Source organism: Ovis aries, chromosome 11, assembly GCF_016772045.2.
Source record: "Ovis aries strain OAR_USU_Benz2616 breed Rambouillet chromosome 11, ARS-UI_Ramb_v3.0, whole genome shotgun sequence".
Taxonomy (NCBI): Eukaryota; Metazoa; Chordata; class Mammalia; order Artiodactyla; family Bovidae; genus Ovis; species Ovis aries.
This window is the reverse complement of record NC_056064.1, coordinates 10,950,756-10,976,211: the sequence shown is the minus strand read 5'-3', so window position 1 is coordinate 10,976,211 and position 25,456 is coordinate 10,950,756. Positions and strand designations below refer to the sequence as shown.

General features: G+C 35.0%; 1 protein-coding gene across 1 annotated transcript in view; it reads right to left on the bottom strand.

Annotated features, from left to right (window-relative positions):
- BRIP1 (BRCA1 interacting helicase 1) overlaps positions 1 to 25,456 on the bottom strand; it is a 184,866-nt gene that overhangs the window by 123,589 nt on the left and 35,821 nt on the right. Inside the window, exons 7-9 of the mRNA XM_012185233.4 lie at positions 10,035 to 10,325; positions 4,144 to 4,365; positions 1,854 to 2,053 (exon numbers count right to left, since the gene is read on the bottom strand). Of these exons, the coding sequence (XP_012040623.1) occupies positions 1,854 to 2,053; positions 4,144 to 4,365; positions 10,035 to 10,325 (713 nt within the window). The remainder of the gene's footprint in view (positions 1 to 1,853; positions 2,054 to 4,143; positions 4,366 to 10,034; positions 10,326 to 25,456) is intronic.

Below are 25,456 nucleotides of genomic sequence, written 5' to 3'. Positions count from 1 at the left end.
CACACGCACGCACAGTGTTCTAGCTGAGAGATGATTCTGGGATGACAGATATGAGATTGAAAGATCTGGGATAAACTGTGTAGGTGGCATTTTTAAAACTTACTGATGAATTGGATGAGGTGAGAATAATCAAGGATAATACTTAGATTTTTGATTTGAGGAACTGGTTGGTGGTACCTGCTTAGATAAAGAAGACAGAGCAGGTGGGGGAAGTAGGGAAAGAAAGGAATATTTTGGAAAGTTGAAATTTTATATCCAGAGATAGAAAGTATAGTTGAGTAGATAAAAACAGCATTCCAGGGAGAGACTGGGACAAACACAGATTCAGGCCTCGTCAGCATTGCTTTAGAGTTATATAATTTAAGGAAAATGAAGAGCTAGAAAAGAAATGAGTATTCAAAACCAAGCCCTAACACACTTCAATATTTAAACATCAAACAAATTAAGAACTATCAAAAGAAACTGAGAAAGAACGGACTGTGAGGAGGAAGAAAACCAGGAGATGTCATAGAAGCTGACTAAGGAAAACACATTCCTGTGTGTCTGCTTGTTCTCACTACTTCACTTCTGATACCTCTGGACGTCAGTTTTTACCTCCCACAAGCAATTCTCTAAGATATCAGACGGGTGTCCTATAATTCAATTCAATTGTGACACTAACTGAGTTTGCAGAGACCCCACAGATTAAGTACTCGGTCTCATTAGACTGTCCCTCCTCCCTCCCCCAGCCTCAGATGCCAGTTGTAAAAGTCCAGGTTGTCATCTGTGCTTCTGACCAAATACCCATAAGTCAGAGGTTCTCACAACCCCCTCTTCAGGTTGGGCATTTACTAGAACAGCTCACAGAAATCAGGGAAACACATTTACCAGTTTATTATATAATAAAGGATATAGATAAAAATTCAAATGAAGTGATAAATAGGGTGAAGTCAGGAAGGTTGCCGGGCACAGAAACTTCTGTTCTTTTGTGAAATACACCACACTCTAAGTACATGGATGTGTTCACCAATGTAGAATCTCTCTGAAGCCTGTATTTTTGGTATTTTTATGATGACTTCATTACAAAGGCATGATGGAACATTAACTCAATATCCAGCCCCTCTCCTCTTTCCAGGGAGAATTGGAGCTCAAAGTTCTGAACTTCTAAACATGGCTTGGTGTTTCTAGTGACTGGATCCATTCAGGAGCCCTTCAACCATCACTTCATTAGAATAAAAGACAGTCCTATCACCCAGAAAATCCCAGGGGATTTAGGAGTTCTGTCAGGAACTGGGGTCAAAAATGAAACAACAAAACAGAAGATGCTCTTAGTGCTCTTATCAATTAGGAAACTACAAAGGTTTTAGGAACTCTGTGCCAGAAACAGGCGACAGAGACCTATATATATTATTCCACAGAAGACAAAAACACTTTTCATAAAGGTGGTATTCAATAGCAATCAACACTGCTGAGAGGCTAAGTAAGATAACAGAAATAACCTTTGCACTGGGCCATCTGTGGACCACTGGCGATCTTGATAAGAACAATCTCAGTAGAATTATGCATACAGAAACACTACAGGGATGGATGAGGAAAGAATGGGAAATGAGAAAATACAATCAGCAACTACGGACAACTCTTTCAACAACTATGCTGTGAAACAGAAATGCCAAACTTCTACACAGCAAAAACACCTCAAGGAAAGACTTAACAGGAAAATTTGGGCTAGGCTATCTTTATGTTTAACTGGAAAGGAACAATCCATTTTCCAAGTAGTCTGGTCCAAGTTTACTGATTATAAAATACTTGGCATAATAGAACATGTTTCTAATACAGAAGCAGCACAAATGGCAATGACAGACAAATGCTCTTACTTAATGAGGCTACAGCACACAGCTCGTAGGGGTTCATGATCTTTCTTCCTTATATTATAGTTAATCATACTATCCAGTTCATCCCGAGCAAACCGGAGCTGAACTTCCGTTACACTGTAACTTGCTGATTCCCGAGCACAGTCCTCAATGTTATGAGCTTCATCTAAAATGACAACCTGTTCTTTCAGATTGATGTCCATCTATAAGATAAAAGAGTTTTCTTGTAAAACATTCAGCAAAATGGATTTAACAGCAATAGGCAGGTCACTTCATTCAAAAATTCACACCACAGGCCAATATCTATCACAAGTCCAACTACAGAAGTAACTGATTCTCAATCTTAAAACTTTTAAAGCACTTAGACCAAGCAAATATCTATAGAGTTTTCCATTTTTCACCCTCAATATACTTGTAAACCTATCAACCAAAATAATAGGTGTTAAGTGACCCAGGATAAAAGTGTAGCTGGTTACACAAAGGATTGTTAAGGATCTTCAACATAACTTAAAAAGCAGAAGTTTTAAAAACCTGCTTTAAAAAAAATTTTTAAATTAAAAAACATTTTTTTTAAATAACAGCACAAGATTCAAAAGACTCTCAAAATACTAATATATTATGTATCTGTTTCATTTCAGTCTTTTCTGCAATCCTTTAGAGAACTACTCTTCCCCAATACCCATGTCATGTCAGTAGGACTGTTAATCTGTTAAACAACGTACCACTCTCATAATGTGGGTAGACTCAGAACCCAGGCCTGTCAATTAAATAAGGTATTCCATTCCTGTGTAGTCACACTAGTTCAAGAATGGGTATGAGATCCAATCTAGGCCATCCAGAGTAACTATAGGTGACTATCTTTTTTTTCCAGGTTACCTAGCTGGAAAAAAGCTAGCTGACTATAGTTAATCACTATTTCCACTGGGAAGAATTTGCCTGATTATAAAGCCACCACAATAGTCAAGTATGTTTTTCCTAAGTTTTACCAAAGCTGGGTTTGTGTCAATGGCAACTGAAAGAGTTCTAATACAAAATGTCACAAAGCGATTGCCACTGAGTTATTCTGAGGAACAATACTATACAGAGGGCTGGAGATGGCTGAGGGGGAAAAAATGAAAGAGTAGGAAATATACTGGGGTTTAAAAGATGAGTGGAATTTGGATTTGGATGGAGAGAGAGCAGGGCAATTCAATACATAGAGGTGTAATCAAAAGCAGAGATACAGGAAAGAACAAGGTATCCTCAGGGGATCTTGAGGTAATTTTTCAAGTGCTCAGGTTGGAAATCTGGAGCAGAAAAGGCTGAAAAGGCAGATTCAGGTCAGACCATTGATCACATTGAGAGAAAGCTTGAGAAATATGGACTTTATCCATATGAGATTTTTAAGCAGAGGAAAGATGTTATAAAAGTAATATAAGAAAGACTGACTTGGCATTGATATATACAGTTGGTCAAAGGAAACAGACCTAGTTGAAAGACAACGAAACAAAAGGATGTATAGCTGGAGGAGCTGACGGCAAGGAGGCAGAAGGGGCTGGGAAGTCCTTGTGATAGGCTGTGTGCATGCTCAAGCAGAGGGGTATTAAATATAATGCCCATTCATTGTGAACTTCCAGAAATAGAAAGCTAAGGAGAGCTGTACAGTCAGTTCTAAAAAGAGGAGTAATAATATACCATTATTCATTCTTTGTCTTATGCTGTAACAACTGGATGTCTCTAAGAACCAGGCAAACAAACACAAATGCTGTAAGTTCTTCAAAACATAGATGCTTTAGATAAATATTTTATAATAATTCTGACTATGCATAAAGTGATAGCTATAAATGAGTCTCAAATGGAGATAATTTTGCAGCCAAGGGGATATTTGGCAATGTCTGGAGACATTTTTGACTGTGACAACATTTTTGACTGTGACAACTGTGAGTGTACTACTGGCATCTAATGTACAAAACCAGACACTAATAAGCATCCTACAATGCACAGGACAGCCCACCACAACTAAGTATGTAGCCCAAAACGTCATTACTGTCAAGGATGAAAAATTCTTTTATAATTCCACTTCAGTACTAGGTCCTTAAAAGTACTTATTACTTTGATAATTAAACCGACAATGTCTAAAATTCATTTTTTAATATCTCCTAGAATACACTTTGAACATTCTAATCTGTTTATACATTTTTCATAAATTAAGTATAAAGCAAAAGGCATTAAAACATCTAAAAGTTTTTACATCCATCACTTATATCCCAATAAATAGGAAAAAAATTCTTTTAATTTTTACATATCTACTCACAGTTTCCCTTATCTGTGCATCTAGAAGATAGTTGTAGGGACAAAATATTATGTCAGCATCTTGCATTAGTTCTCGTGCTGTGTAATATGGACATGCCTTTAGTTTTCTCCCCAAGCTGACAAGTTCTTCTATATCCCAGGCCTTGTGCATCCCTTGGAAAGTCTGTAATGTGTGTTGGTCACTAATTTTATGAACACCATGATAAAAATAGCAGGATTTTCCCTGAAAACAAATACATACAGTTGAACTAAAACAAGTTTATCTCAGAATCTTTAAAACATCATTAAAGCCACAATATAAAGATTTAACAGAGGAGACAGAGTACACCAGGTCTATAATATAATCTTTTTAAAGAACTACATTAGTTAACTCAGGGCTCCAAATCAGTACAGCTCTAGACACACCAGATTAACTTGAGAAACATTTTTATTAAATTAATTTATCTTTAACTGAAGGATAACTGCTTTATAATATTGTGTTGGTTTCTGCCATACATCAACATGTTATCAGCCATAGGTATACATATGCCCCCTCCCTCCTGAACTTCCCTCCCACCTCCCACACTTTCCCACCCCTCTAGGTTGTTACAGAGCCCCAGTTTGAGTTCCCTGAGTCACACAGCGAATTTCCATTGGCTCTCTATTTCACATATGGTAGTGTATACGGAGACACATATTTTTTTAAGTATATTTGTTGTGACTTTGTTATGATTAAAGTTATATTAGGCAAAAATATTTCTGGAAGGATATATAAGAGCAATAGGATCACTAGTTGCTTTCAAAGATGAGAGCCAAGTGACTTGGGATAGGACTGAGAGAGATTTCTCTCTGTAGACATTTCTGTATCTTTTCAGTTTGAGCCATGAGACAGCACTACTTAATCAAATACAAATATTAATAAAAACAAAAGAAGGAAAAAAGAATGGAAAGTGGGAAAGAGGGAAGAAGAAATGTCCCAGGGGACAAAAGTATTCATCATATAAAATTGGAAAATACAAGTGTACCAAAAATCTATAAATTATCTTAAATCCCACTTTATCAAAAATGTACTATTAATATTTTGATGTATCTCATTTCAGATGTCTTCTCTATATATCAATATATCTTTGTAATGTGACCCAATATTAAAATGAGAACAAATCAAATTTTCCCCAGGTGCATGCACTGAGGATTAGTAACAATCCAGTCACTAAGTATTTTTTACAAAACTGGTACTGCCTTTTTTCTCATAGCCTATTTTATTGAAAATCTTATCAAATATATCTTTTCATACCACTAAGCTTTTTTTTCATTGTTGCTAACATATATTGGATTAGTGTGCCACATCTGATGACCCAGTTTATCACTGGACATTTAGACTGGTTTCAATTTTTGCTTTATAAATAATGCTGCAATAAGCAATTTTATGCCCATTTCTAAATATTTTCTTATCATACATTTTTTGAAATGGCATTATGAGATCAGAGAGTATATTTTTCAGTTTCTTGAAAACAGTATCATCAAATTATCCTCCAGAAAATGTTTATGAACATTTTATATTACCCTTTTTCCACACCTTTATCAACATTATCTTATTTTTGCCTATTTTAAAGGCAAAAATAGAATCTTCTTTCAGGTACTATCTACTAATGTCCTTTGCCATTCTATTACTGGAAGTAAAAAAATTTTATTAACATATATACACTAATCAAAAAATAAGATGTTTGATAAAACACAGTCCTGGCAAAGGCATCACATCCTATTAAAAGGTGTATAAAATTATAAGTATAAACTTCTATTTCTATTAGAAATACACAGGAAATTTAACTACCAAATAAAATTTCACCATTAATGTGATTATATATATAGTGCACTGTTTAATAGCTCCCACCAAATTGGAAATAAACTAAATATCTACCAACAGAGGATATGTTAAATAAATTCTGGCAAATTCATATAAATGGTATGTGCTATACTTAGTCACTCAGTTGTGTCCAACTTTGCAACTCCATAGACTGTAGCCACCAGGCTCCTCTGTCCATGGGGATTCTCCAAGCAAGAATACTGGAGTGCATTGCCATGCTCTCCCTTCAGAGGATCTTCCCAACCCAGGAATTGAACCAAAGTATGGTCCTTAAAAAATGAGGCTGATTTGTCTTTGTGCTGATTTTTAAGCTTTAAAAATAATCTATACACATACATTATACAAAATACATATTATAAATGTTTTAGAAGAATATACATAAAACTTTACAGTAGGTCTCTTAAAGGGATGGAAAGAACTAGGAAGAGAGATCTTCTCCTTTCATTTAATACCTTTCCATAATTTTGAGTCTCTAACCATGTATGTTAGTTTTCTTTATCAATTGTCATCTGGTACTAGGTAGTGTAGCCAAGGCTATGGTTTTTCCTGTGGTCATGTATGGATGTGAGAGTTGGACTATGAAGGCTGAGCGCCGAAGAATTGATGCTTTTGAGCTGTGGTGTTGGAGAAGACTCTTGAGAGTCCCTTGGACTGCAAAGAGATCCAATCAGTCCATTCTGAAGGAGATCAGCCCTGGGATTTCTTTGGAAGGAATGATGCTAAAGCTGAAACTCCAGCACTTTGGCCACCTCATGCGAAGAGTTGACTCACTGGCAAAGACTCTGATGCTGGGAGGGATTGGGGGCAGGAGGAGAAGGGGATGACAGAGGATAAGATGGCTGGATGGCATCACTGACTCAATGGATGTGAGTCTGAGTGAACTCTGGGAGCTGGTGATGGACAGGGAGGCCTGGCATGCTGCTATTCATGGAGTCGCAAAGAGTCGGACATGACTGAGCGACTGAACTGAACTAGGTGGTGAAATAATGGGCCATTTTAATTTTCATTAATTTTATATATCAATAAAAAAAATTAATGTGATTTTGAAATCTAATATTTATCTTTCCCAGTTTGTTATTCTTAACTGCTGGGGAGATATATGTGCGTGTATGTGTATCTTTATCTACAAACCATCAAAAACAAAAATCTGTTTTTAAAATATTCATACATTATTACATATACAAAAATATCTAGACACTGCTAGAAATGGAGTAACTCATAAAAAAGGTCATAACCTACAAAAGATGTCTTCAAATTCAAGGACAAGGCATGATCAGCTGAGGACTGCTAATTCAGTCATACTACTTATTGTTCCTCCAAGGTGTTAGAATTAGAAAGGGCTCACCTAACCGTGTTCACTTGCTTCAATTTTGTATTATTTTCACTTACTTTATCTAATGTCTATTTTCTTTTTAATCCTTCATGCCATGTCAACTTCCCTATACCATATGCCACCATCTGTTTTTGTTTCTAATGCAGTGAAAACTGTAATGGTTAAGTGAAAACTTGCTGATTAGTTGTCTGTCACTGGGCAAACTTCAGGGCCCATCTTTCTCATGTGACTAGGCATCAAGAGTAGCTGAACTAGAAGCCTTTTAAGAGTTCTCCGACCACTGACTGCTATTTCTAAAGTTCTTTCTAGCTCTAAAATTCTATGATTTTGGCTCTAGAGACCCAAATATGGAAATATGTCTAGTATCGTTCATACTGACTTTGATATCAGATTGAGCTTAATAATGACATTTACCATTTCTTCATTCCAAGTACCTTTCATACTATTCTGAAAGTTTTTACTTGTACTGATAACAAAGTGATCACTAAGTTGCCTTCAAGTCTATGGTTATGGACTGTTAAATCTCATCTTAACCAAAAACAGATATTCTTCTATACCTAAAATAATTTTTTAGAATGATTTCTAGGGCTAGTTAAGATGATTTTTTCTTAATTGAAACAAAATTTTACTTTTAGCAGATAGGTGCATTGCTTTTCCAGTATAGGAATATAAAAGAAACAGTGAACAAAAACACATGTGCCTTTGGATCAAGCCAAAAAATCAGAAAGTTTACACTTTAAGGGCACTTAGAATGACACTGCTGTGCAGGCTGATAGCAAAACCAGAAAAGCTCATCCATTTCAGCAGTGTAATATAACCCAGAGGGGAGTCTGTCAATTGAAGTGTTATCACACTCTCAACTCTTTTTCACTTAAACTGTCAGTTATCTATTTATCATTTCTCTTTGGTAATTCAGCCATAGTAAACATAGACACCTTTAGTGACTTTGTAATTGGCCCTCATTACAATACCAAATTACCCTTATGGCTTGGGAACAAGAAAGAGAATGTTCATGTATGCCTTATGAGCTAGCCATTCTGAGGCAGAATTAAGTCAAGACAAATGCAGATATCTTCAATTATTTATATTGTTAATATTCAAAAATAAAATATTTGTCTACTTTAAAACAGAACCTGAAGGCTAATGAAATGTTCTGAATATTCAAGTCTATTTTATTTTTATTTTTACAAGATTCAAACTTAGGAAACTAAAGATCAATCAAAAGACATAACCAACACTGCAAGATTCTAAAAGACTACATAAAATGTTTGCTTTCAATGCATAATCACATGATGTTTCTCAACAGCAAGTAGCAAAAAAAAAAAAAAAAGACAATGCTAGCAAATCTTCCTGCACAGACTAAAAACAAATTTCAAGCATTTGAAGAATTTAATAGATCGGTTAGCCACATATGGAAAGAAATCTACTTAAGTATAAAATTTATGGGTTTTTATCATGAAGAGCCTTTTCTCTACTTTATTATTTTTTTAACATTCAGCTTTTTAATATTTTTATCTCTCTTTGAAGAGAACTTTTAAAATATACAGTGAAAAGATTGCACAATTCCTCAGTTAGAAAGAATATATATGGAAACAAATATGATCATACAATTTTAACAATGGTTTTCATTCAGTTATTCTGTATTCTCTTCTTGATTCTAAAAAAGTCACTTAAGTTTTTCCGCTGAAGCCTCATAGTACTTATATTTCATATTATCTATTGGATTTGCATATCTATTGAGGCTTCTTTTGAATAATTCCAATAAAGGTTGAATAAATCTCATATAATAATAGGAAGCACTGAAAAAGAAAAACATAATACAAAATAATCTATTCACATTGTACATTAGGGGATGATATACAGTTAAATGAAACTAGAGTCTAAGAGGCTATAGCTCTTAGACTTTTGTGTAGAACCAACTGTGTTTGTTTGACAAAATTCAGAAAGACAGAACTTTCAAATTACGTTAAAATATCATTGGTCATTTCATATACCATCAATTTATGGTTCAACTATAATTTCTGGATATAATTCCAGACTTTTAACTTCAATTTTAGAGTAAACTAGTTATCTAACTTGTACACAGACAAATAAACTAATACTGGCGGAATATTATCAAAAAATCATGACTTTAGTGAGATTTATTTATTTCCACCTAGCCAAAATTCATATTATTCTAAATTTCCCCAGAAAATTTCAAAGCCATAAATAACATATCTTTAATTAATAACTTACTGTAATTTTTAAAAGAAGTTTATACTAATCAGAATTATGAGACAATACAGTCATTACATTTCTCAATTAAAAAACATTTTAAAATTTGCCCAGAGAGGTCATATGCACATTACCTTATTCTGAAATTTTTAAATATGTAAAATATATCAATTAGATCTAGTTAGGCTAAATCATTAAAATTTTTTTTCTACTCATTTGACCTCTATGTTTGACTATTTTTAAAAGAAGAAATTAAGACATGGACATTAATTTTCAAGGAATTAAATAAATATCCCCACATTTTAGCACAAAAACTCATAATTTTAAACTTGAATAAAAGATTTCCTTATGGTAAAATTATTTTTTTTTAAATATCAACACTAGCAATCAATCTGACTTAAGTTATCACTGTAAATGTACATATAAAATGAACACATTAAAAATGGAGTAATTTTTATCTTTCAGCCTAATTTTTTGCCTAAAATAAATGAACTTTACTCACATTTTTCCCATCCAGCAGTTCCATGCACCTTTCATTTCTGTTGAAGTTACCTATTACTTCCGGATGGACACAAGAATGATCCCTGCTGGAAAGAATAGTCATCGGGACCCCTGAGTACGCTGTTCTCTGGAGCTCTCTAGTAATCTGAGCAATCTGCTTGTGTGTGCGTGTCCCAAAATATATTTTGGGTATCTTGGACTTCCCCCCATGATCCTTCTTAGTGGTATTTGAAGAATCTTCACTGTTTCCTTGTTTAGTAGAACAACAGCACCTAGAACAGTGACCAGGGGGCTGTAACAAAGGAAAGAAAAGATAACTAATGTCTGGACTACCATAAAATTTTTATCAAACTTTTCATGGAATCAAAACTATAAGTAGTGAATCACAGTTGCCAAATAAAGGGAAATTCCATAATGTCACATCATATAAAATTTGCCTTTAAAGAAAAAACTGCAAATTCAATTTCAAATTGGATCTCTTTCACTCTTGAGTTATAAATGTTTCCATATTTGCATTGTTTTCTAACATACTACTCCAACTCTCAAATTTCAAATGTTTTAAGTACATTTTAATTTTCCTCTTTCATAAATTATAAAACTAAGACAAAATGAAAGACAATTATCATTTTTGCTTAGGCTCAAGTGAATTGTGATATTACAGTTTAAATTTAGATTTAAGAGTGCTGTTTTTCTTTACAGCACAATCCATTCAAATATCCTTTAATAAACCAGTATTTTAAAAAGCATTTTAAACATAACTTATAAAGAATAGAAACATCAAGCTGAATTTAAATCATCACTCAAAAACAATAAGAGAAAACTATTCTCTAGCAAAGGTATGAAAATGAATGCAAATTATTAATATTTAATAATGAAGACAGACTGCTTGTGTGGAACAAGTATATCTGAAATTCAATTACCGGTCATCAATTATAAATCCATCAGTACAATTATCATTCAAGATAGCTTTTCCTAGACAATTTTACTGAATTCTGTTTCATAATTAAAAGTTACATAAATGGCTCCTTAAATATACCATATGGAATATCAGGAGTACATTATAATATTTACCTGGCTTTTCTCTTATTTCCAAACTCAAAAATTAAAAAAAAAAAAGCTTAATGCTATATATTAGAATACACTGGTTCTTAATAACTACTCTCTTCTCAACCTCAGTTACTATACAAATGAGACCGAATGCAGCCTTCTTTAAGAGAAAGATTAAGAAATGGTTAGTTTATAGGAATGGTCACTGATAGGGAAAAATACTAAATAGCACAGTAGCTTAAGAGAACTTGTACTAGAGAGTTTAAGTTTAGTAGAACAAACACTCCATTTAACTGGTTTTTTTTTAATTATAATCAGTAAGATTAGCCTTCATAAACAAATGCTAAGTCATAGCATGTTACACCACAATACTGGGGATCAAGCTGTCTTTTAGCCTCAACTCAGTGGAAAAGCAAGTTCGAATTACTCTCAGTCTCGCTCAACCTTGTCCGCCATTAAATATTACAATACGTGATAGAATGGATGTAAATGTGACCCTTCTGGAGCTGTCACTCACTGGGATAAAAGGTTCACTGATGTGCCAAATAAACAGTCAGTCAAAGCAGATAAAGTTACAGCCATGCTGGAATTGTTACATTCCCCTCTCAGGTTGCCAGTAACAGCAGATTTCATTACAGAGTGCTGCCACATTAAATAGCCAGTTCCAAATATCCTGCCTTCTATATTGAATAATTACTTATTCACTGAAAGGATAAAAGAAGAGTTATGAATGGGGCTCTTGTCAACAGTGAGGCAGGAAACAGCTGACATGTGGTTTATGTTACATATGTTGCAATATCTAACAATTTCTGGTCACACAGAAAATGGAATGCAAATTATATCATGGTATTTCTGACTGAATTCCTTTTTGTCCTTTTCAATGATCAAATTAATTAACTTAGTAAAAGAATTAAGGTAACTCTTGGTAGCAGAATTAGTTTATTTTCATATTTTCAATCTTTTCACTCAATTATATCTCTTCCCTATGATACAGTTAAATTCATTGTGAATATTAGAATGCTAGGCCCAATGCACTACAATATTCTCTATGGATATATACAAGCCTAAAAGTAATTCAATAAAGTAGTCTTTTTCTCATGGCTTGGAAAACATACTTTTTGATATGATATTTTTCAACATGAATTCCACTTAAAGCTTTAGGATCTACTCCTTTTATTTTCATTCTGCTATTTTTCTAAACAAAAAAATCCAACGTTATAGAAAAATACAAAATAAGTCAACCACAACATATAACTAGCAGATCCTCCTACATATAAATATATCTTTCATATTTTTCCAATAAAAAAGGATGCTGTTATACAGTCTTATAACTTTCTGCTTTGCATTCAAATGTTTTTAATTTTAAAAGCAGTATTTGCACTAATATTTTTTAAAGGGATCTGCTTATCTTAAAATGCTATACTAACAATATAACTAACAAACGCAAAAGATACAGGACTTGTTTTAGAAAGTTCTCACTAGAGTAGCTTTATTTATGTACTTTAAATGTGTTTTTCACTCCATAATTGAAAAAAATTATAAAACAGAACTAATTTTTATATTAAAAATGTTTTATGTTTATTAAATCTTCAAGTGTTCTGAATTATACCATTTATGAAATCAAGGGTAACTCCTCAAGATGATGGTTTTCAGTGAGTGGCTGGGCAAGTTGAGTAGAAGAAAGAAACTAAGAAAGTTGATTATTTATTTGCAGTATTAAAGAGGAATTACTTCTTCAGAAGTGATCTCCTATTGAAGTTCCTATTTAAAGGATTTGGTATAATCATAGTTGAAGATGGAAAACACTGAATGCAATAATAGAACAGAGGCTTAAAAAAAAAATTATTTAGGAACAAAAGAGAATTATTTGTACCAAAATCAGCAACTTTCAATTTTGTATGAAAACAGAGAAAGAATCCTGAAAACAGCAATGATAAGAACTCATAAAATCCTCTAGTTCAAAATTAGGCTAATATTTTCTGGCCTCTGTCTGAAACTCTTTGACCTAGGGATCTTAAAACAACTGGTGAACAAAATTAAGTATTTTTCACCAAGTAATTCTCCTGCTGACAAATGATCAAGTTTTCCTCCCTAAGGATATTTTTCTTTTGCTTTTGCTCTTTAAATTTATAGAGATTGTTTCAGGAAACTGGAGAATAAATTAAAAAGTATTCTTTCTCATCTAATATATCTAAACATCAAGAAAGATAAAACACATAGGTTCCCCAAACCTGAAATCTCTAAGAACTGTAAGCAGCAATATCATATGGTAGAACTAATCTCTTTAAGAGATGACTTCTTTTCCCATAGCTGGAAACTGTCTAGAGTTCCTTTTCTTCAACAAAAGGCGAGAAAACTTAACCCAAATAACAGCCCCCCAAAAACCTACTATCATAAGAGATGTGGATGTGACAGTTGTATTAGTTCCACATGTAGGAGTCAACTGTTTAAAAATACATTTCAAATCTACAATAGCCAAAAACTGTTCTTAGGAGCAACCAGGGATTTTAGAAAATTATCTTTGTGCCCAGCAATTTCTATTTATTCCCTCTCTTGTCAGACTATATAGATACGCATTAATAGTTTCTGAAAGGATAAAGAATGAATATAATATTTGATCTTGAAAGGGCAACTTCTGAGTCCTTGCCACTATTCCTTTCACAAGGTTATAATCAAAAGTATAAGTAGATTAAGATAACTATGTCAACATCTAAAGTTTCATAGCTCTCGCCAACCTTTCCCCTGAACAACAATGAAAATTACTATGTTAAAATTACTATATTTACTTGGAAAAATAAAAATTAGCATGGTGACTAAATATGCCTGAAAAAGGATAATAATAAAGGAGTAGTTAGAAATGTCAGAAAAGTTATTTTGTGAATTCATAAATCAGGGGAGTATCTAAACAGAGTCTATGAAATGAATTCTAAAAGTAAGCATAAAACGATGTTTAATATGAAAAATTAGCACATAAAGAAGTAGAGAGGGGCAAAAGATCAGAAAGAAGCTTATCTGCATGAAATAAATATAAAACTAGGTCCATGAAACAGTAACATACTTTTCCATATGTGCATGCACTGTCTTTCAACCACACTGCAAATTCCTGAGGACAGAAACGATGTCTTATGTTACTTCACATACTCATTCATTGAACATGGTATTTTGCATATAACTGTAACTTAATTTAATTGATGGATTGTAACTAATGTCCCTAAACCAAATACTGTACCCATGTACCACATTTTATTTATCTGTAGATGTTTAATTGATGCCCAAATTTTACTTCTTCACATATCAAAAAGTTATTTCAAAATAAAAAGGTTAGCTTTTAAAAAAAAGTACAGGACAATTTTTTTTATTTTTCAAGAACAAAAAGAAAAATCATCTTATTATGTTAATATCTGGGCCACTTTAGTTGTGAGTGGCAAACACATATCCTGATACATTCATTTAATAACTATCATTTACTAAGGTTGTCCCTGTGCTAAGCACTCTACATGGACTATCTCATTCATTCATCTATCCATCCATCCATTCATTCATTCAAGAAACATTAGAATTCCTGACATTATTAGGCCAAATAGAAGACAATGACAAAGATTATTTCATTCCACCGACAAAGAGATCTTCACTTTTTAATTGTTCTACAGGGTGTGTTATAGGAGATTATCAATACCAGTTTCACTTAGTACTCTAAGTGCATTATTTTCTGAATGCAACTACAAAATATTCTTAAGTATAAGATATAAAATTTACTTCATAAAAGTCATTTTAACTTATTATCAGTTGACATTTAAATCAAATATTTTCTAACAAGATGAAGATTACGTTCCACAAGGGCGAAAAATTCTTCAGTTGAGAGACTGTTTAGAGCAAGCGTCAAACTTTTTCTACAAAGGACCAGAGAGGAAATATTCTAGGTTGTATGGGTCATAAAATCTCTGTCCCTATATACAGAAAAAGATCTTTAGGACCTCAATATAGGTAAGCATTTCTTAAACAATACACCAAAAGCACAATAGACTGAAAACAATCTTGAGAAGATACATATGCTGTACATAACCAACTGAGGATCAGTCTTCATAACACATAAAGAATTTCAACAAACCAATTTTTAAAAAACCCAATATAAAAATAAGAATCCAAGAACAAAAAAATCACAGGAGAGAAAAGCAGAAAACCCAACAAACATCTGAAAAGACGTGCAACCTGATGTTCAGCTTCATTGTAGAAAGAAAGAAAAGTGAAGTCGCTCAGTCATGTCCAACTCTTTGCAACCCCGTGGACTATAGTCTACCAGGTGCCTCTATCCATGGGATTTTCCAGGCAAGAATACTGGAGTGGGTTGCCATTTCCTTCTCTAGGAGATCTTTCCCACCCAGGGATTGAACCTGCTATCTCCTGCATTGTAGGCAGACGCTTTACTGTCTGAGACACCAGGGAAACTAATTAGGAAAATGCAATTAAAACCCTAATTGTATTTCATTTACATCCACCAGACTGGGTGTCAGAAAAGATATACAGCAACTCTTAAACACTGCTGATCAAAGTATAAAGTGACACAATCACTTTGAAAAACAAGTTGTGATATAGTGATATCAAATATATACAGATGCTTGGGCCTAGCATGAGCCTGCTAGTCATACCTGCTACTGACAGACTTGCAGATTCAGAGAGATACAATAGGGATAGTCTGTGTAGCACTGTTGTAATAGTGAGAAAAAGAAGCTAAATGTGTCAGCAAAAGAATGAGTAAATAAATTGTGGAGTCTATCAATGGAATACTGTAAATAATTAAAAAAAAAGACAAAACAGAGTTCTGTGTATCAACATAGATAAAGATCAAAAAAAGTGTTGAGCAGGTTAAGTGTGACTTAAATAAAATTTTATTTTCCCCATAAACTTCCAAACAAACTGATGATAGGAATACAACTATAAAAACGTTAGGTAAAAAATTAGGAATCCCCACTACAGTAGATAATCCTTGGAACTAAGGAACGTAGTACATAACACTGGAAAATGCTAAAAAGTGCTTCAAATGAAACCTAAAACAGCAAATACACCAGTTGCTCCTCAGCAGCTTAATACTTAACAGAACAACTATCATCTTAATCTCCCGTGACCAAAATTTTCAACTTGATTAGGAAATAGACTCCTAAAAGCGTCTGCCTCCAATGCAGGAGACCCGGGTTTGATCCCTGGGTTGGGAAGACCCCCTGGAAAAGGAAATGGCAACCCACTCCAGTATTCTTGCCTGGAGAATCCCATGGATGGAGGAGCCTGGTAGGCTACAGTCCACGGGGTCACAAAGAGTCAGATACAACTGAGCAACTTCACTATTGTTACAGAGGAGAGAGTTTGGGATCACCCGGAAACTACAAACACAACTTTGTATGCATTTTTAGAAAGTGAGTCCATAACTTATCATTATGTGCTCACAGAAGACTGTGACTTATTTGGGTGAGGACTTTATTCCAGAATTTATGTCTGATTTTACAAAGAAAATAAAATAGAAATAGCATTTTATTTACAATGAACTTACTTAGTCACGTTAATTCTGCAAAGGAATAAACAAGTTGATAGTCTAAAGAAGATAATTTTATAAAGATTCCTCTACTGCTTGTAAATTAATTTCTTTTAAGGTTTGTTAGTTATGCGATATTAACAAAATTCTGTAACATTTAGTTCACTAATGTTTATTTCTAACTCCATTTTACAGATGAAAAAATAAAATCTGAAGTTCTTCAAGCGGCTACAAAATTCATGATAAATTTGTGAGAAGTTAGAATTCATAACTTTAAATCTTAAAGTTTTAATTAACAAGATCATTTTTAATCTACCATTTAACTTGACAAAAAAAAAGCAAAATACTGCCCTTTTTTATTTCCAAACATCATGCACATGAAGAACTAGTGGTAAAAACAAGTCAATGAATACTGAATTATACTTTGAGGCATATGAAAGAAGGTTTACTGTTAGTCTTTATCAACCATTTGCTGTTGTCCACGCCATCCAAAGAGGTACTGAATGCCTGTTGTGCAAAATCTCACGTAGGCACACACTCTAGTTAAGATAGCAAAAGTGACATAACTATACCGTTTCAACTATTCTTTTTTAAAAATTCAAACAGTAGTACTCTACTGCCACAGTTTCATGATTAAACTGCACAAGGCAGCTGTTTATCTACTCTCAGCAACCAGCAGGTGAACCTGATTCAATATTTATCACAGGCTTTCACAGATCACTGCTAACCAAGCAAACGTTTTAATTAAGCTGGAACTTGCTTCAAAGAGCTCATTCAAGATGTCAATCAGCAGGTAAGGGATCAGATACAGTGTCAGGTGAGAGTGTGTAATACAAATCCACAACTTTCTTCATCCCATCGCTGTAAATTAGCCTGCTCTAAAGTTCAGATTCTGATTGTAACAGACTGCCAGTCTCCTGGAATGTGTAACTGAAGTCACTCAAATCCTATTGTGAAGGTTGTAAGCAATATGTTAAACTGCAGTGGGCTAGCACATTAAGACAGATCCTTTTCACGGTTGTTTTTTGATACCATAAGTGTCTGTTACCCTACTCTCCACTTACTGTTTACTTTCTTGCCTACTGTAAATGGGAATTCCTTAATACAGCTGCCTTAGTTTCTGAGTCTATAACCAAGAACACCCCGAAGTGGTATAATTTTTAATCTAAATTTATTCTAGAACAATCGTATTTCTAAGACTTCTCAGTTTAAGAACAAATATAAAGATGACCAACCTGTACAGAGCAACAGTAGGCACTTTATACACATGTGACTACAGCAATGAGTCTCAAAGTATAGAGAGTAGTCACACTGACCAACTTCATGAGAAATACCTGGGGTATTTATTGGTACAACAACCAAAAAAAAAAAAAAAAAAAAAGGAAAAAAGAATCAAAGAAAGGAAATGGGGGAGAAAAAGGAAAGTTCTTCCTTAGAGAAAAATGCTAGCTAAAAATTGTAAATAGAATGATAAAATCCTAAAAAAATCACTACTTTACAACTGCCATGTAATAGTTGATTCCTACACGGTATATAAATGGATGCTAAAATCACTGGGTAAATGTTGGAAAACAAGATATTCACATAGACTCCAAGCATCACTCCAAAGATTACTTCTTAATTACAAAAGAAAGATATACCTTTATATTGGAGACCTGGTAGTCACCACTTTAACCAAGTAGTCGATTCTTAACATTAGCAGTAGGGAGACAAACTATGCTATAGTAGGAACTATACTTATGTACTTTCCTTGAATAAAACTACATGATTATGAAATCTGAACAATCAAGCCATGAATCAAAAAGAACCTAGGAATACAGAAACGGTGGTAAAACGATATATTATTTAGGTGGTGAAAATCCAACTGAACCCTTATGATATTTGCAGTTGTATATTTTACTTCAAAAATCCTTTGGGATTGTCTGACATTTTTATTTTCTCCTTTATCGTACCATATTTTGGCATTTTTCAAACTTTTTTCAATTAATCTTTTAAAATGAGAAAACAAAGCCATCCTGTGATGTCATCTTCTACATACTGACCAAAATGCTATAAGTGAAAGAGATTTTTGCTCCTTTCACCACTGTTAAAAATTAGTAGACAAATTTATCAGTACATAAGCCTCTAAAGCAGCACTAGTTGCCACAGAGCAACTAATAAGCCTGTGCACCACAACTGATGAGCCCATGGGCTGCAGCCACTGAGCCTCTGTGCTGCAAACCCACATTCCCTAGATCCTGTGCTCTGCAACGAGAGAAGCCAGCCCAACGAAAAGCCAGGGCACTGCAACAGAAAGTGGCCCCACTCGCTGCAACTAGAGAAAGCCTGCTCACAGCAAGGAAGACCCAGTGCAACCAAACAAATAAATACTTACTTAATGAGGAAAGAAGATTTGTAAATGGACAATAAGCACATGAAAAGATGCTTGACATCACTAATCATTAGGAAATGCACACCAAAACCACAAAGACATACCATTTCACATCCATTAGGATGATTATAATTTAAAAAGAAAACAGAATACAGAATAGAAAATTACAAGTGCTTGGCAAGGATGTGAAGAAACTGGAACCTTCCTGAGAATTCCCTGGTGGTCCAATGATCAGGGCTCCGTGTTCCACTGCAGGCAGCACCGGTTCAATCCCTGGTCAGGGATATAAGATCCCACACACCTCAAGAAACAGCCAGGGGGAAAAAATAAAAGGAACCTTCCTACATTGCTGGTAGGAATATAAAATAGTGTAGTCGCTGTGGAAAATAGGATGGAAATTCCTCAAAAAAGTAAACAGAATTACCATTTGATCCAGTAATCCCACCTCTGGGTATATATCCATAAGAAGTGAAAGCAGAAATGAACACAAAGATATCTGTACACCAGCATTCATATATTCACAATATTGGCATATTCACAATAGCCAAAAGAGGAAAACAACTCAAATGACCACTGAAGTATGAATGGATAAACAAAACGTGGTATACACGCATTGAACAGACTATTACTTAATCATAAAAGGGAATTCTGACACATGCTATAACATGGATGAACTCTGAAGACATGAAATAACTCAGATACAAAAGGACATACATTGTACAATTCCACTTACATGAGGTTCCAGAGTAGTTAAATTCACAGACAGAAAGGAGAATGGTAGTTATCAACGGGCTGAGGCAAGGGAGAACAGGAGTTATTGTTTAGTTAAGTACAGAGTTTCAGTTGGCAAGACAAGAATTCACAACAATGTGAATAGACTTAATGCCACTGAACTGAACACAAAAAATGGTTAAAATGGCAAATTTTGTTATGTACACTGTATCACATTTTTTTTTAATGAACAGAAAAATCTGTTAGCAGCAGGAATGCACTACAAATGTTAAACGAAGCCTTTTAAGCTAAAAGAAAAATTACACAATACAGAAACCTGAATCTACATAAAGGGATGAAGGGAACTAGAAAAAGGAAATAAGAGGAGGAAGAAAAAAATAATTTTCCTGATTTGTAAATTTATTTAAAAAATGGAGGTAGACTTCTGGTTTCCATTTTTGATACAAATAGCTTGGAAGTCACCACTCCATCCTGACATGTAAAAAGCAACAAAACTGAAAAATCAATAACTTTTCCTGGATTTGTAAGAGAGGGGAGGACAAACCATTGCCTTTAAGATTAGGGGACAGTAGCAGCAATACCAGTGAAAACCAGTGCAGGAACAAGTGCTGGGCTAACGAAGCCTGAACTGTAAAGGATGAACTGCTACAGACTCAATATGCATGACTCTCTTAGTTAAAAATTTAGGGGCACTTAGTCATGGAGGGCTCCCAAATACTATGAGAGTTATGTCTAGGAGCCAGATCAGGTTCCCTCAACACACAGGGGAGAAAAACACCCTTGTGCTCCTAGTAATGGGAGGGGGAAGGGAATCATTTTGAAATATAGCAGAGCACTCTGGTTTTCTTAACAAAGCCTGCCCTCAGGGGAAACTAGTTAACCAGAGCCTAATCAATTGGGGTATTACTAAAGCCAGTATCTTATCATTTGCCAAAGCCTTTGACTGTGTGGATCACAATAAACTGGAAAATTCTGAAAGAGATGGGAATACAGACCACCTGACCTGCCTCTTGAGAAACCTATATGCAGGTCAGGAAGCAACAATTAGAGCTGGACATGGAACAACAGATAGGTTCCAAATAGGAAAAGGAGTACTTCAAGGCTGTATATTGTCACCCTGCTTATTTAACTTATACGCAGAGTACATCATGAGAAATGCTGGGCTGGAAGAAGCACAAGCTGGAATCAAGATTGCCGGGAGAAATATCAATAACCTCAGATATGCAGATGACACCACCCTTATGGCAGAAAGTGAAGAGGAACTAAAAAGCCTCTTGATGAAAGTGAAAGAGGAGAGTGAAAAAGTTGGCTTAAAGTTCAACATTCAGAAAATGAAGATCATGGCATCTGGTCCCATCACTTCATGGGAAAGAGATGGGGAAACAGTGGAAACAGTGTCAGACTTTTTGGGGGCTCCAAAATCACTGCAGATGGTGACTGTACCCATGAAATTAAAAGACGCTTACTCCTTGGAAGGAAAGTTATGACCAACCTAAACAGCATGTTGAAAAGCAGAGACATTACTTTGCCAACAAAGGTCCATCTAGTCAAGGCTATGGTTTTTCCAGTGGTCATGTATGGATGTAAGAGTTGGACTGTGAAGAAGGCTGAGTGCCGAAGAATTGATGCTTTTGAACTGTGGTGTTAGAGAAGACTCTTGAGAGTCCCTTGGACTGCAAGGAGATCCAACCAATCCATTCTAAAGGAGACCAGGCCTGGGTGTTCTTTGGAAGGAATGATGCTAAAGCTGAAACTCCAGTACTTTGGGCACCTCATGCAAAGAGTTGACTCATTGGAAAAGACTCTGATGCTGGGAGGGATTGGGGGCAGGAGGAGAAGGGGACGACAGAGGATGAGATGGCTGGATGGCATCACGGACTTGATGGACATGAGTCTGAGTGAACTCTGGGAGTTGGTGATGGACAGGGAGGCCTGGCATGCTGCGATTCATGGGGTCGCAAAGAGTCGGACACGACTGAGCGACTGAACTGAACTGAACTGAAACAACATACAACTATGTAACACAGGGATCAAAGGAAAAAAGTCAAGAGAAATTTAAAAATAGTTTCAGCTAAATGAAAATAAAAACAAACCCTATGAAAATACACGGTAGGCAGTCAAAGTAGTGCTGTGAGGGAAATTGAAAGCATATATAGAAAAGAAAGACCTAAAGTCAGTAACCTAAGTTTCTACCTTAGGAAATTAGAAGAAGAACAAACTAAATCCAAATTAAACAGAAGAAAATAATAATAGAGCAGAAATCAATGTAACTGAAACAAGAAAACCAAAGGAGAAAAATCACTGAAACCAAAACCTGCTTCTCTGAAAAAAAAGAAAAAAAAACAAAAAACAATGAAATCAATGTCTTTAGCCAGAATACTAAGGAAAAAAGCAAGAAGACAAAAATTACTATATTAGGACTTCCCTGGTGGTCCACTGGCTAAGACTCCAAGCTCCCATTGCAGGAGTCCTGGGTTTGATCCTTGGTAAGGGAACTAGATCCCACGTGTCACAACTAAGAATCTGCATGCTACAACTAAAAAAGCCCTCAAGCCACAACTACAGCACTCACAGGCTACAAAGAAGATTGAAGATCCTGCATGCCACAACTAAGACCTAGCATGACCAAATAAATATTTTTAAAAACTATTAGTATCAGAAATGAAAGAGGGACATCACTACAGAGCCCATGGATACTAAGGATAATTAAAAAAAACTATGATGAAGAGCTTTATGTGCACAAGCTTGATAACCTAATGAAATAGATCAATTCCTTGAAAGACACAATTTGTCACAAATCTGACACAAGAAGAAATGAACAATATGAACAGGCCTTGATATACTAAAGAATTAAATCAATAATTAATAATCTTCCAAAAAGAAAGCACCACCTAGATAGATTCACTTGTGAATTCTACCAAATATTTAAGGAAGAAATTCTACCAATTCTCTACCATCTCCTTCAGAGTATAGATGCAGAAAGAATGCTGCCAACTCATTCTATTAGGCCAGTATTTGCCCAAATACCAAAGTCAGGCAAAGACATTAAAAGAAAGCTACACACCAATATCTCTCATGAACATGAATGCAAAAATCCTCATTAAACAATATCAAGATAATATTATCAAACTGAATCCAACAATATATAAAAAGAATTATAAACCATGACCAAGTATGATTTACCCCAGCTATGTAGGTTGGTTCAACATTTGAAAATCAATCAGTGTAACCCATCACACACTGGTAGGCTAAAAAAAAAATACCACATATTCACTTAGTCATGTCCAACTCCTTGTGATCCCATAGACTGTAGCCCACCAGGCTCCTCTACCTATGGAATTCTCCAGGAAAGAATACTGGAGTGGGTTGCCATTTCCTCCTCCAGGGGATCTTCCTGATCTGGGCATTGAACCCAGGTCTCCTGCATTGCAGGCACCATCTGAGCTATAGGGAAATCTTAGATGCAGAAAAGCATTTGACAAAATCCAAACATACATGATAAAAACTCTCAGTAAACTACAAATAGTGAGGCACCTCCTCAACTTGATAAAGACTATCTACAAAAAACTTACAGCTAACATTATATTTAATGATGAGAAAGTTGAAGATTTCTAAGATCAGGTACAAGCCAATGCTATTCCCTCTCACCATTCCTTTTCAACTGTATGTCCTTGCTAATGTTATAAGACAGGAAAAATAAATATATGGTATACAAATTGAGAGGGAAGATATAAAACTGTCTGTTTGCTGAGTATCTATGTAGAAAATTTGGAAGAATCAACAAAAAACCTCTTGGCACTAGTAAGTGATTATAGCAAGATTCCAAGATACAAAGTTAATTTATAAAAGTCAATTACTTTCTGGACTTCCCTGGTGGTCCAGTGGTTAAGAATCCATCTGTCAGTGTAGGCCACATGGGTTCAATCCCTTATCTGGGAAGATTCTACCTACCACGGGACAATTAATCCCCTGCGCCACTACAACTGAGCCAGCACTTCCGAGCTCATGAGCCACAACTACCGAGCCTCTTTGCTACACTGCTGAAACCCACCCTCTAGAGCCTGTGCTCCACAACAAGAGAAACCACCACAATAAGAAGTCTGTGCACCAAAACTAGAGAGTAGCCCCTGCACACTGCAACTAGAGAAAACCCAGGCATAGCAACAAAGACCCAGTGCAGGCGTAAATAATAATAAAAAATGTCTACTGCTTTCTAATATACCAACAATGAACAACTGGATTATTTGGAATTAAAAACACAATACCAATTATATTAGTACCCCAAAAATGAAATTCTTGGGTATAAATCTGATAAAATACGTACAAGACTACAAAATTCTGATGAACAAAATCAAAGAACAAGCCAAAAAGGTTTCAAATAAGCATATGAAAAGATGTTCAACAACATATGTCATTAGCCTAGTGCATATTAAAACAATGAGATAATACCACACACTTACGAGAAAGGCTATAATCAGGAACAATGATCAGCATCAAATGCTGACCAGGATATGAAGATGTGGAACAAAAGTAATTCATTCATTGTTGGTGAAATGCAAAGTGGTACAGCCGCTCTGAAAGAAGGCTTGTCAGCCTCTTACAAAACTAAACCTACTCGTATGCTATGATCAAGCAGTCATGCTCCTTAGTATTTATCTAAAGGAGGTAAAAACAAATATCCATTAACACAAATGTTGAGAGATTTATTTATAACTGCCAGAACTTGGAAACAATCAAGATGTCCTCCAGGAGATGAATAGATAAATACACAATGGTACATTCCAACAATGCAACAGAACTAAAAGAAATAAGCTATCAAGTCATGAAAAGACAAGGAGGAATCTTTAATATTACTAAGTGAAAGAAGTTCATCTGAAGGGCTACATACTGTATGATTCCAAATATATTTACTATTCTGGAAAAGGCAAAACTATGGAGACAGTAAAAAGACCAGTGATTGAAAGGGGTTTGCAGGAAGAGAGGGAAGGTATGAACAGGCACAACATAGAGGGTTATTAGGGCAGTGAAAATACGCTGTATCACAGACACATGTTATGACACATTTTTCCAAACCCATTCAATGTACAGCACCCATAGCCAGCACGTGGAAATGTAAACTAGTCTCTGTGCGATTATGACCTGTCAATGTAGGTTCATCAACTGTAAGAAACATACCATCCTAAGGACTTACCTGGTGGTTCAGTGGTTAATCATCCACCTTCCAATGCAGGGTTCAATCCCTGGTCAGGGAACTAAGATCCTACATGCTACAGGGCAACTAAAGTTTGCACACCCCAACTACTGAGCCTGCATGATCTGGAGCCTGAATGCCCCAACTAGAGAGAAGCCCACATGCTGCAGTGAAAATCCGGCATTCCACAAGTAAGAGCCAATGCAGCTAAATAAATACATAAATTTTTTCAAAAAGAAACACGCCATTCTGGTGGGGGATGTTGATAATGGGATTAGTCGGGTAGGGCATATCTGTACCTTCCCTTCCATTCTGTAGTGATCCTTAAACTGTTGTATAAAAATAAAGTCTCAATAAAAAATTCATAATCAAAAACATAACTGATGATTTAAAGGAAAAATAATAATAAAATACTCTATGGTTCATAATACATACAGAAATAAATTATATAACAAAAATGATATATGAGAAGGTAGAAATAAAAGCATAGTGGGAGAAAGTGGAAATTAAAGTATAGTAAGAGAAGGTGTGTCTTTTTTTTTTTTTAGGTAAGAAGTA